General features: G+C 34.1%; 10 protein-coding genes and 2 pseudogenes across 12 annotated transcripts, besides 1 other annotated feature; 9 read left to right on the forward strand and 3 right to left on the reverse strand.

Annotated features, from left to right (window-relative positions):
• Positions 1-12,160: part of a mobile genetic element that runs on past both edges of the window.
• TVAGG3_0216130 (uncharacterized protein) lies at positions 18-170 on the forward strand (the record flags this gene model as incomplete). Its single annotated transcript, XM_051226821.1, has 1 exon — positions 18-170. One exon carries the CDS (start codon positions 18-20, stop codon positions 168-170), a length of 153 nt encoding a protein of 50 aa, XP_051111807.1.
• On the forward strand, positions 190-775 carry TVAGG3_0216140 (annotated as a pseudogene). The gene has a single exon. A coding segment is annotated over exon 1 (586 nt).
• TVAGG3_0216150 (uncharacterized protein) lies at positions 912-1,772 on the forward strand (the record flags this gene model as incomplete). Its single annotated transcript, XM_051226822.1, has 1 exon — positions 912-1,772. One exon carries the CDS (start codon positions 912-914, stop codon positions 1,770-1,772), a length of 861 nt encoding a protein of 286 aa, XP_051111808.1.
• On the forward strand, positions 2,434-2,790 carry TVAGG3_0216160 (uncharacterized protein; the record flags this gene model as incomplete). Its single annotated transcript, XM_051226823.1, has 1 exon — positions 2,434-2,790. The coding sequence occupies one exon, from the start codon at positions 2,434-2,436 to the stop codon at positions 2,788-2,790; it is 357 nt and encodes a 118-aa protein (XP_051111809.1).
• On the forward strand, positions 3,226-4,164 carry TVAGG3_0216170 (organellar and viral DNA polymerase type B; the record flags this gene model as incomplete). The annotated part of the gene is made up of 1 exon (XM_051226824.1): positions 3,226-4,164. The coding sequence occupies one exon, from the start codon at positions 3,226-3,228 to the stop codon at positions 4,162-4,164; it is 939 nt and encodes a 312-aa protein (XP_051111810.1).
• Positions 5,201-5,611, forward strand: TVAGG3_0216180 (organellar and viral DNA polymerase type B; the record flags this gene model as incomplete). Its single annotated transcript, XM_051226825.1, has 1 exon — positions 5,201-5,611. The coding sequence occupies one exon, from the start codon at positions 5,201-5,203 to the stop codon at positions 5,609-5,611; it is 411 nt and encodes a 136-aa protein (XP_051111811.1).
• On the forward strand, positions 5,699-6,505 carry TVAGG3_0216190 (KilA, N-terminal/APSES-type HTH, DNA-binding family; the record flags this gene model as incomplete). Its single annotated transcript, XM_051226826.1, has 1 exon — positions 5,699-6,505. A coding segment is annotated over one exon (807 nt), but the record flags the coding sequence as incomplete, so codon positions are not given.
• TVAGG3_0216200 (protein of unknown function, DUF4106 family) lies at positions 6,936-7,385 on the reverse strand (the record flags this gene model as incomplete). Its single annotated transcript, XM_051226827.1, has 1 exon — positions 6,936-7,385. The coding sequence occupies one exon, from the start codon at positions 7,383-7,385 to the stop codon at positions 6,936-6,938; it is 450 nt and encodes a 149-aa protein (XP_051111813.1).
• TVAGG3_0216210 (uncharacterized protein) lies at positions 7,846-8,178 on the forward strand (the record flags this gene model as incomplete). The annotated part of the gene is made up of 1 exon (XM_001296271.2): positions 7,846-8,178. A coding segment is annotated over one exon (333 nt), but the record flags the coding sequence as incomplete, so codon positions are not given.
• Positions 8,316-8,732, reverse strand: TVAGG3_0216220 (annotated as a pseudogene). Its single transcript has one exon. A coding segment is annotated over exon 1 (417 nt).
• TVAGG3_0216230 (protein of unknown function, DUF4106 family) lies at positions 11,073-11,609 on the reverse strand (the record flags this gene model as incomplete). Its single annotated transcript, XM_051226828.1, has 1 exon — positions 11,073-11,609. One exon carries the CDS (start codon positions 11,607-11,609, stop codon positions 11,073-11,075), a length of 537 nt encoding a protein of 178 aa, XP_051111814.1.
• On the forward strand, positions 11,673-12,092 carry TVAGG3_0216240 (uncharacterized protein; the record flags this gene model as incomplete). The annotated part of the gene is made up of 1 exon (XM_051226829.1): positions 11,673-12,092. The coding sequence occupies one exon, from the start codon at positions 11,673-11,675 to the stop codon at positions 12,090-12,092; it is 420 nt and encodes a 139-aa protein (XP_051111815.1).

A 12,160-nucleotide genomic window follows, 5' to 3' on the forward strand; every position in this document is an offset into this window, starting at 1 on the left:
TTTTTTACTGAGATGAAATGAACAATACAGCATTGAGACAAATGGGTTCAAGATGGATTTGTCGACTTCCAGCAGTTACACAACGTGTTTGTCAAGTTCTTCCTATACCTCAGGAAGTTTTAGACCGACTTAAAAAACCTAAACAACCAGTTGAAAACAAACCAAACTAAAATTTTTTACTGAGATGAAATGACCGAAGAAGTTGAAACGGTAGATTTGACACCACAAACAAAAAGTTCAGAACCATTGTCAAAAACCTGTCAAAGAACTTACAGATGAAGAGAAAAATTCAATAATAGAAAGTGCCAGGTCTGGAAATACAAACCCTAACTATAAAGTCACTTTTCATAGAAATGGAACGGCAAGTATCTCAAAAAAGAAACAGACTCTCACAAATAAAATATTGAAGTCTGAAGGAGCTTTCGAGACAACAGATGGAAAAGTTTACTTCACTGACCAACAGTTCATTATAGAACATCTCATTGACTTAGAGTCGAAATATTCTAAACTTTACAACAAGCACAAAAAGTTGAAAGGAAAACAAAAACAAATGGCATATGATATTTATGAAGATGTTGACGACACAACTGTTCCTGCAGGTGGGGAAAAGTCAGAGGAACCGAAAAGTGACGAAAAACTGATAGAAGAAGAGAAACCAAAAACTGAAGAAAAACCAAAACCAAAGTTTAGTTTGGAAACTAAACCAAGTCAACCTTCATTAGCTGGTATGGGTTGGCGTCAAAGACTTATGGCAGCAGGCGGTTATGTAAAGTAAAGAAAAAAAATATTTTTTTATTTTTATAAAAATGTACGCTGAGTTTGTTGGAGAAGACCGTTGGGAAACTTGTTTGTTAGATGAGAAATATGAAATGGCATACCATTTTAAAACAATATATTTTTACATATATTAAATGCTTCAGGTTGAAAAACAAAGAACAAAAGTAGCAGATACAAAACCGTTAGACTATATCTTTACAAATGCTGGTAGGACTATTTCAGATGAAGAAATTTCATCCCGAATATACAGGTTTGACTATCCAATTCGTTGGCTTCAAAGTCCTTCAGATGCAAAGGCAATAGGATTTAGAAGAGTTTTGTTTTCAAATAGAACTAACGCATTTATGTTCGCAGTATATTTTCATGGGCAGTATAAAGGTTCTGATGGTCTAATAGACAAATTTGACGAAATGAGAATCTTTACAGTTCGTTCAGACGAAAGTCTTGAGAAAACTCTAAATGACTTTCAAACTCAAATGAACAAATATTATTGGGAATTTCAAGAAAAATACGACTCTTTACTAAATGGAACATACTATCTGAAACTAGAATATGACAAGATGAACTCCACCGTTTCATTTCAAAGGATTGAAATTAACCCTCCAAGAGATACAGAGTTTTTATTTTGGGAAGTAGACAAACGTTCTTGGGCACAATTTCTTCGGTTACTAAACCAGAACGAACCATTACAACCAGATGGTCCATTTAAATTTATACTTCCACCAGCAGATTTGATGGTTTATAGAAACGTGTTTGACCCTCAAAATGTTATGTGTCATGCAAGTTTCAGTTCAAGCAACAATAGTTTTCTATGTATTGGTAAGGACTTTTATGACTTTGCTTCTAAATTCTACGAACCACCTAGTAACAGTTTCTCTGACTTTCAAGTTTGGTTCACAACAAATGGTGTGCAACATATTATTCCATTGTACTATGACTTTTATCTCGAATTGTCTTTCATATATAACTACGGAAAAGTGCTGAAAAAGTATTGAAAAATAATGTTTAGGGTAGAAGGTTAGATCTAACCTCTTTTCTAACATCGTAGAAAACTCATGAAAACAATTTATTTTTGTGAATATGTAAGCGGCTCATAGCTCAGTGGTATGGGCTACCTCGTTAAAGGCGTCGAAGACCTCGGTTCAAATCCCGATTCGCGCAGGTTTTTTCCTTTTATGCAGTGAAATTTCATGTACATAGGTTACTTTGGTGTTAGACCCTAGTGAAGAAAATAGAACGATATAAGTTTACATTTGTAAGGTTACTTTGGTGTTAGACCCTAGTGAAGAAAATAGAACGATATAAGTTTACATTTGTAAAGTTGGACGATAAAAAATCTCTGCTACTGTCAGTAAAAGTACTGCTACTGTCAGTAAAAGTACTGCTACTGTCAGTAAAAGTACTGCTACTGTCAGTAAAAGTACTGCTATTGTCAGTAAAAGTACTGCTATTGTCAGTAAAAAGGAAAATTTGAGAGGGTTTTCGACGATAAAGTACTGCTACTGTCAGTAAAAGTACTGCTACTGTCAGTAAAAGTACTGCTACTGTCAGTAAAAGTACTGCTACTGTCAGTAAAAGTACTGCTACTGTCAGTAGCAGTACTGCTAGTAGCAGAGATTTTTATCGTTTGTGGTCCGACGGTTAAGCCACAAACGAATGTCCGACGTCCCACCAACCGAGTCCATTCCCAAACCAGAGGAACCTAAAGAACCACAACAGTCTCCTCAGCAACCTCAGTTCCAGCAAGTACCTCCGAATTTCTACCAATTTCCACCTCAAGGTTACTACCCACCACAAGGCTTCCCGAACTACCCTCCTCAGCCTATGCCTTACTTCCCCAACCCTTGGATGTTCCAGCAAGCTCCACCCCAGCAATTCCAATCTCAATCCAAATCGAAGAGAGACCAAGAGTTCGAAGAAGGTCTGAACCGCTTACGCAAAGAGTATGCTACTACCCCAATTGAGAGAAAGTTGTTCCCGGACCAAAAAATAAAGTTTAGGGTAGAAGGTTAGATCTAACCTGTTTTCTAACCTGTTTTTTCACCCTCTTGAATTTGTCATGATTTCATCGTAAATGTTTTGTCAAGACTTCTTCGTAATGAGTGTAAAGGACCAAAAAATATAATTTAGGGTAGAAGGTTAGATCTAACCTCTTTTCTAACCTCTTTTCTACCCTCTTGAATTTGTCATGATTTCATCGTAAATGTTTTGTCAAGACTTCTTCGTAAATGTTTTGTCATGACTTCTTCGTAAATGTTTTGTCAAGACTTCTTCGTAATGAGTGTAAAGGACCCAAAAATATAATTTAGGGTAGAAGGTTAGATCTAACCTCTTTTCTAACCTCTTTTCTACCCTCTTGAATTTTCATGAATTTTCATGAATTTCCTTAAGATAAAAAAAATAAAGTTAGTTTTATTTTTTTTATTTTTTTTATTTTGTATAAAAGATATGATTTCAACAATCGGCACAACAACAATTAAAACTACAGCACCAAACTCTTTAGTCATGAATCCTACGTCAATGTTAGTAGAAATGAAAAGCTTCATTCCTTCTTCATATACTTTTGAAACAGAAATCCAGAAGATAAAGCAGGAACTTTTAACATGTAATTTAGACTGTAGTGCGAAAGATGAAACAAATGAACAGTATCTTTATGAAATGCAGGACATTATTGACCATTTACCCAAATTGCCTGAAATCCAACAACAAAAGCTCACTATTCCTGAATTCGATGAAATAGAAGTCAAAGCAACTGACTCAGTAGAAATAAAGAAGTTCATACGAAAGGTAAACTATGAGTTTCTAGGATTTCATTGCAACCATAAAGTTATGGACAAAGATTGCGACATGGTATATAAGAACATCTCTGACATATATAAATCGGTGGAGTTTAAGACCTACGACAACTTTGTTTCGTTAGTTGCTGAATGTGTATGGCAGATAAGAGATAAAGATAGAAGAGGTAAGGTATGGAATGAACAGATAAAACCAGCAGCTTTTGAGTTAAAGAAAACCATTGACGCCTTAGTTGTTTTAGCAGGTAAGGTTTCAGAATATAACGCAAAAATGAACCCGCAATGTTCAAAATGTAAAGCGGCAATTAGGAAATATAACTACTCCGTCAAAGAGATAGAAAGAATGAGAAACGACTATGCAGATTTAAAGAAAGAAGCAGAAAAACCAGCAGAAGATAAAATGGACATGTTAGAATTTCTGAACAAAAACTATCCAACAGCAGAAGATTTCCTTCTATCTGACGTCAAGAAGAAATATAAAGAAACTTTCGACATTGTTAAAACATTCGATATCCTCAGCGAAGAAATAGAAGCTACAAAACTGTTTAGAGTCTCACGAATTCATAACGTTTACCATGTAAAACGCTTATAAAATAACTGGGGTAGAAAAGAGGTTAGAAAACAGGTTAGATCTAACCTTCTACCCTAAAATATATTTTTGCTGAAAAATGACCAAAATTCTGAGTAAAATAATTTTTAGGGCTTGTGTCAAACCGTTGAGTTTTCACAAAATTCCAAAAATAACGTTTACCATGTGAAACGCTTATAAAATAACTGGGGTAGAAAAGAGGTGAGAAAAGAGGTGAGATCTAACCTTCTACCCTAAAATATATTTTTGTCTGATTTACGCTCATTACGAAGAAGTCTTGACAAAACATATACGAAGAAGTCTTGACAAAACATTTACGAAGAAGTCATGAAAATTCAAGAGGTGAGAAAAGAGGTGAGAAAAGAGGTGAGATCTAACCTTCTACCCTAAATTATATTTTTATTGAATTCAGCAACAAAAATCTGAGTAAAATGGCATAAGATTGCTTCCCGAGGAAAACCGAGAGAAGAGATTCCGTATGAAAATCGTAAAAAATTGCGAGTAGGTAAGAAAACGTAGTCGCCAAAACTCTATGAAAATCGTGAAAATTCTCTAGACCGTTTTTTTTCGGTCTTGCATAAAACTCATGAAAATCAGTGAAGAACAGCGAGACCGACTTCCTTCGGGGTCGCCAAAACTCTATGAAAATCATGAAGAACAGCGAGTACGTAAGAAAACGTAGTCGCCAAAACTCTATGAAAATCATGAAGAACAGCGAGTACGTAAGAAAACGTAGTCGCCTAAAACTCATGAAAATCATGAATTTCCTTAAGATAGAAAAAATAAAGTTAGTTTTTTATAAAATATTTTTTTTATCTTGTATGTAAGAACAGAAATGTTAAACATTGAGTTTGAAACAGTTAGAAAGATAGACAATGACACCAAAGTGGTTAGAATAGGTGATTTAAACGTAAGATACTCAAAGAAATACAACAAATATTCTTTGTCAGACATTATATCTCCATCTGGAAAGAAAACATCCCACGAGTGGGTTAAAATTGCTTCTACTCAGAAAATTTTGACAAGAAATCCTGAGCTTATGATATCGGTAAGATTCTATGGAACTACAGCATATCTTATAGACAAAAGTCTTATACCAATAGTTTTGTTATGGTTAGACCCAGTTGTTGGATATAACTTCATAACATATGGTTCATTCGATACGGAACGTTGCAGTGAAGGCTTACTTTACATCGTTCAGAAACCGAAGGACTTCAATACAAAGAGATATAAGATAGGAAGAACATATAATATAACTCAAAGATATGACAGTACAGTCAATAGAGTTAAGGTTGTGTTCGTTAACGATATGAGAGCTGCTGAAACAGAACTACTTGAAAAGTTTGAGAAAATGTATGGTGCTCCCATAAAAGGTAAAGAAACGTTTGAAGTAGATGAGATAGATAAAGCTATAAAATTATTTGACGAAGTTGCTGAAAAATACATGTAAAGCGTTTATTTTTGGTCTTTTGTGAAAGTCAGAAAATAAAGTTAGTTTTATTTTTTTATTTTTTTTATCTTGTATGTAAAGACAGATATGTCAACAACAGAGAACACAACAACTGCTATCGTTCATGAAGCTATAAATGAAGAATATGAGTGGGTTCAGTTTAACAAACAACTCCGTCTCATTCGTTCGGTCAAAGACGATATGTACCAAATGCAAAGTATTTTGACAGCATGTTTTGCTCCAGATACTAAGCTTCCTAAAGACTGGTTTAGGAACCAAAGCACACAAGAACTTTTGAGCGAAGCACAGCGAGACATACTTTTTTCTGAAAACAGTGAAGCACAGCGAGTAGGGAAGAAACCCCAGTCGCCAAAACTCTATGAAAATCGTGAAAAATTGCCAAACGGTTTGAGAGGATATTATGTACATAGACTTCTTGTAAATGCTGTTGCAATGTGGGCTTCGCCTCGTTATGCTTGGAATATTTACAGACTTCTTGACGAAATTCATAGACAAGAACGTGAAGAGCTAGAGAACAAGCTTGAAGCAAAAGACAAAAACATTCAGAAAAGAATACCACGTTCGGTACCAAAAGGTAAGGAAAAGAACTATAAGTATATGATTTATACTGAAGAGTTGGAAAATGAAGAAGATAAAGATATGGTTATGTTGCATTTAGTCAGAAGAAACAACAAAAGCTTTTACGACCTTGCTAAGATTTACAAATCTGACAGAAATTGGTTCTATCGCGAAAACTTACCGATTTCAATGACCCCAAATGAAGATGTGAAACAAATAGTTCAAGATACGTTACCTCAAACTCACTATGATATGAAAGGTTGTACAATACTTACCTTCAAGAAGATTACCGCTACTGAAAGAAAAAATAACAGAGTATTTTGACAACTTCAAACAAGCAGAGTAAATGAACTCTTTATTTTTCAAGCTTGACTTCAGATGGCTCAGGTAGCTCTATAAAGTAAATTGCCTTGTCAAATCCTTCTGGCATTCCGAGTCCGTCCATCCGACAGAAAAATATTTTCCCGACAACAGAAAAAATTTTTCCCGACGACAAGAAAAAATTTTCCAGTTGTCCGTCCGTAAACCATTCAAATTTTCGAAAATTGAGAACTTTTTGGTCGAACTTCAGGAAAAGTTTTTCCTTCCAACAGAAAAAGTTTTTCCTTCCGACAGGAAAAGTTCTTCCATCCGACAGGACACAAACGGATGACTGACGTTCCTCTTCCTGAATGCCTTCCAAAGCCAGAAGAACCGACAGCCCCAGCACCACAACAGACTTACTAAGACTAAACACTTAGATTTTTCAAGCTTGACTTTTTACAATTTGAACTTTGTTTGCGTAGATATGAATTCTGAAAGAAGTATGAGGGTCTTGTATGACTTTGTACTTCTCCCATAGTTCATGTCTGTCAAACTTACCTGCCATGGACTCTTTCATAAGTTCCATGAAATCGTCTTCGGACAATCCGGGGAAAAGTATAATGTCAGTAAGTATTCTTTTAACATCCTTACTTAAACTCTTTGCTGTCTGTACACAAATGACAACTGAGATGTTAAAGTGCCTAAGTTTCTTAAGAATTCGACACATATCTTGTTCTCTATTCTTAAGCAAAGGATGAGAGGCGAAATCATCTAAGATAAGAAGACACCTATGAGGGTATGTCTTCCAATCGTAAGATTGCAATTTCTTCGAAATGTATTCTATCTCTTTCTGTTTGTTTCTGAAGTGTTTCTTCTCTAATATTCTCTGCATTTCCTCATTTGGGTCTTTAAACTTAGAATTTATATACTCATTTATAGCATTGTACTTCAAAACTCTTCTTTGGTACTTCTTTATCCAATCTAACAACTCAGTATCCTTTATACATACTAACTTAGACTTCTTTATAATATCTTTGAACGAATTGACGGTTTGGTCAAATTGACCAGAAGTACTACAAATAACAACTAACTCATAGAATGGGTTCTTCTCATCTAGTTCTTGTTGTTGTGCAGCCATTTTAAGATAAGTGAAAGTCTTACCCGACCCAGGTGGTGCAATTAGACCTGTTATACCATTCTGAGCAAATAAGAACTTTCATGTATAGGCTTTATCTGAGCATTTTCTAACTTCTCTTGTTCTTGTTTAAAACATTCTCAAATTTCTTGTCAATGTCAGCAAACTTTTTTTCTAACATATTTTTAGAAAAATTAAAATTTTTATCTTTTAGAAAATGTCTAGCGATTTCGCTATCTATATTCGAGACAAGCTTTTCGACAGCAAAACATCTGTCGACCATAAAATCTTACATAGTGTAAACAAGAAAGGTGAATTTGTTCTAAAGTTCTGTTTCTGGGAATATGACAAGAACCATAAAACATTAAGCAGAGCAGTCTTAAAATTTGTCAATGACAGACTTGTTGACAGAGATGACGCCTCTTGGAGAGATGAAGTCCAACAAAACTTCTTAGAATGCAAAGAAGACACATGCGCTGTTCTTGAAGATGAAATAGAAAACAGAATAGATGAGCTATTAAAGGACAAAGAACTTTTACATAAATATGGTTGCGCCAAAATTTGACATAACTCCACCAGAAAAGAAGAAGAGAGAAAAGAAAGAAAAGAAAGTAGAAGAAGAGAAGAAAGAACCTGAACCAGTTCCAGAGAAAAAGAAATTTGACATGTAAAAATAAAATTTTATTTTTAGAACATTTCTGGGTCAATGTCAATGTTCTCTTCCTCTTTAGGGGCAAACACTGGCTTAGACTCTAAAATCTTTTTACCCAATTTACCTTGAACTTCAACTATCTTAGACTCATAATATTCATAGTCGTCTGCTTTCTTTGGTTCATAAGGTATAACAAGTTTGTATGCTTTACCTTCTTCGAGTTTTGAGAACTTTCTGTCAAAATTTCTTTGACTGTCAACATACCGTCAATGTATAAGTCTTCAAATTTCGCACCATTTTTAGTCTACAACAGCAAACTTAACTGGTGAATGTTCCAAATTTTGTCAATGAGACTTTTCAAAATTGTAGAAGTAAACATTCAAATATGTGAATGGGTCTAGTTCTTCTTTAAGTCCTGACATGTACTTGTTTACTGAGATGAATTTTGTCATCTTTTCTATCGGATAAAAAAATATTTTTTTTTAAATTTACTCATAAAAATTTTTCTTTGTATATACACCATTCTGTACGTCTAAAAGACTTTTGACATTTGCCAAGAATGTTCGTTTAGAAGCTGCATATAACCATATTCTTGACAATATTGTTTATACGAATCGTACAATGACCTTTCATCTAATGACACAAAGTCAGTTTCATCTATGAACAGTTCATATACACTCTTGTTTGCTTCTAACAATGTTTGTCTCTCTTCGGTATGTGGAATTTGTCTTGGATTGAACTTAGAAATATCTAATGTCATGAAATATGAGAACAAGTGGTTGTAAAAGTCAGATGTCAAAGTTCTGACTAAGCGTCAAAATATTCTGTATCTTGCATATGAGAATCTGATGTTCTGACAACTACATATCTTCTGTCAGAACTTTCTAACTTCATCGGAACAGTATTGTTTGAAACCATAATGAAGTTTGCAACATTTTCACAAACTCTTTGGTCTTTATATTTTCTTTCAACAACTCCAACTTTGTCTGTTATAAGACTCTTCAAAGCATCTGAGTTCAAAACTTTTGTTGTATCTATACTTTGAAGTTCATTGCAAACTATAAGTTTCATATTCTCTATTGAGGAGTTAAACTTGCCACAGATGTTTTCTAAGTTTGTCATATTAGGGTTCGAATAGCCCTCTAATAGTTTGCATAAGATATCTGTAAAGAATGTGTTCTTACCAGTTCCTTGTTTTCCAATTATAATGAGAGCAGTTTCATTTTTAGCACTTGGATGTTGTAAGATGTTTGCAAACCAACATAAGATATACTCATAGACTCTTTCGTTTCCATTGCATATAATTTCTTTGACATGGTCTAACCAAGCTTCTATAATATTTTCTTTCCATTCTACTTGTTCATATTTATATCCAGTGAAGATAGAATAGAAGTTTGGAGAAGGTGTATAAACTTTATACCACGAACTGAAAAATCTTCTAACTTTGACAATAAGATATCCCAAGCATCTAACATCTTCATGCCAACTTGTACAACTTTTATTTTCTTAAGTTTCTGTCTACATTCTTGTTCTGAAACTATTGTTGCTCTTGGTTTGTTAAAGACTAACATCCCATTCTTTCATAACATAACATTCTGGGGCAGAGTCGACATAAATGACTAAACGTTTCAAATTCTCGACTGCTTTGTTATAGTCTCGAAATGGACACATATTTCTGAATGCTTGGAAGTCATAAAAATCTGAAACATCTATTCTGTACATTTTTAAAAATAAAAAAATATTTTTTTTATTCTTGACTTTGTTGTTCCATTTGTTGCATTTGTTGTTCTTGAGCTATTTGTTGTTGAAGTTGTTCTTGTAATACAATACTTTCACCAGTTGCATCTTCCAATTCGAAACTTTCTGCCGTCATTGACAAATACATAGGACATAAAAGTTTTACAGGAACAAAGTTTGCGTCAACTAATGTCAACGTTATACTTGCCAAAGTGTTTGAGTTCACTAAGGTTGAAAATTCTGCATTCGAATGAACAATAGGCAAACCAGCAGAGAAAGTATTGTTTATACGCATAAGTATCTTTTGGTCATAGTAGTTTCTGTCGACATTCGAATAGCACTTTGAACCTAAGTTTGAAACAATATATAAAATAGGTGTGCTTAATGTCAATGGAATAGACATTCCTTGTATGACACCTTTTCCTGTTATAGGAAACTGTTGGTAGTAAAAACCAGAAATAAGTTTTGTATTATAGCTCATATCGTGTTATAGTAAACTCAGTCGGACATCCAAACATAATGAAACCTGCTCTAGTTGCAGCACATGTTACACCCGTCCTTAAAGTATTAAATAAGTCAACAAAACCTGTTGGTGGTATATCTGAATAAGTATCTTCAAAGGAGTATTTTTTACCATTCACAACAATAAAGTCTTCTGGTGTCAAAAGAGCAAAACAGGCTTTAGTCGTCATTGTGTTTAAAGTTAGTTTACAATACCGTCCTTGAGGACTTTGTAAGTTTGTTGTTATAGAATTATATGACTCAGGGTTTTTAGTCGTAATAGTATAAACCATTATATCTTCTGCCATTTATATATATTTAAAAGTTTTTCTGAAAGTGGAGAAGAACTTCATCTAAACTTTCACATGGCGTTTCTTGAAGTTCTCTGTCTAAGAAGTTCAAATATTTTGTAAAGACATAGAACTTTCCTTTGTCTACACGAACAAACAAAACAGGGTCTTTCATATCGTTCAAAAGTGTGTAAAGTCCTTTACATGAAATAAAGTCTATATTATTTTTCTTCAAACATCTTTCAAGAAGTTTTGACATTTTACTTAGCAAATAAATTTTAATGAAATGTTGTGGTCGTCAAATATTTTTATGACGTCTGGGAAACTATACTTTAAGTTCAACGTTTCACCTCCTTTCATAACGTATATCTTGTCAATGACATTATATGAAACACCACAGCAACTAATGTCGGGTTCTATTTCTTTGATGTTTATATCGTCTGCCTCTGTCAAAAGTTTCAATAGTTCTTTCAAAACTTCATGAGGTGCAATGACATATGAGTTCACTTTTACAGGGTTGTGTTCGACCAAGTTTAACATTATACTTAAAGCTTGACAAATCTTCTCCTGAGTTTGAAGTTTGTCTTTCAGTTGTTGGTAGTCATTTCGAATATCTGCAACAGAACTTAAGTCTCTGCTAACTTCAGGATATGTTGGTTGTTCTTTTACAGGAACAATTGTTATACCATCTTCGTCTTCGTATGGTTTCCCCACTTCAACATCTCTGTCTTTGACATTGACAACAACACTTTGACTGTTTGTTTGAGTTGGTGAATTTAACTTCACATCTGCCACCGCCATTAAACCTTTTGAAACACTCACGCTTCTATTTTTCGGAAATGACATTTTACTTAGAATAAAAAGATGGACGTATTCGAGTATCTCTTCGAATTGAAGCAGAACAAAGTTTACACACACAAACAATACAAATACATTGACAGAATAGTTCTTTATACAAACAATGGTAAATGTTATAGAATAGCAGTCTTTGCTGAACCAAAATATTTTCATAAAGCAAAGAAAGTTGGTATAACTGAAATGGTGAAAGTTCTTGAAGCAGACAAAAATATAACTTCAAAACTTACAGATATTTCTAAAGGAAAGTTTATAATACAATATTATGTCAAAACTGGCGTACTGTCAATATTTGACGGAGAGAAGTCAGTTCAAGAACAACTTACTGACCTGCTGCCAAAATCTGCTCGATGGAAGCTGTCGTTATGCCAATCTGAGGAGCCCCAGCAGGTTTCATCGAACGAATCTTCAAAAGAGCATCTTCCGTGAAAAGTGCTATTGGTTTTGTAAACTTCTTTGCTCTCAGTTCATCTGGACCGTCTCTGTCACCAGTATAT

Source organism: Trichomonas vaginalis, chromosome IV (assembly GCF_026262505.1).
Source record: "Trichomonas vaginalis G3 chromosome IV, whole genome shotgun sequence".
In the NCBI taxonomy this organism is placed as follows: domain Eukaryota; phylum Parabasalia; order Trichomonadida; family Trichomonadidae; genus Trichomonas; species Trichomonas vaginalis.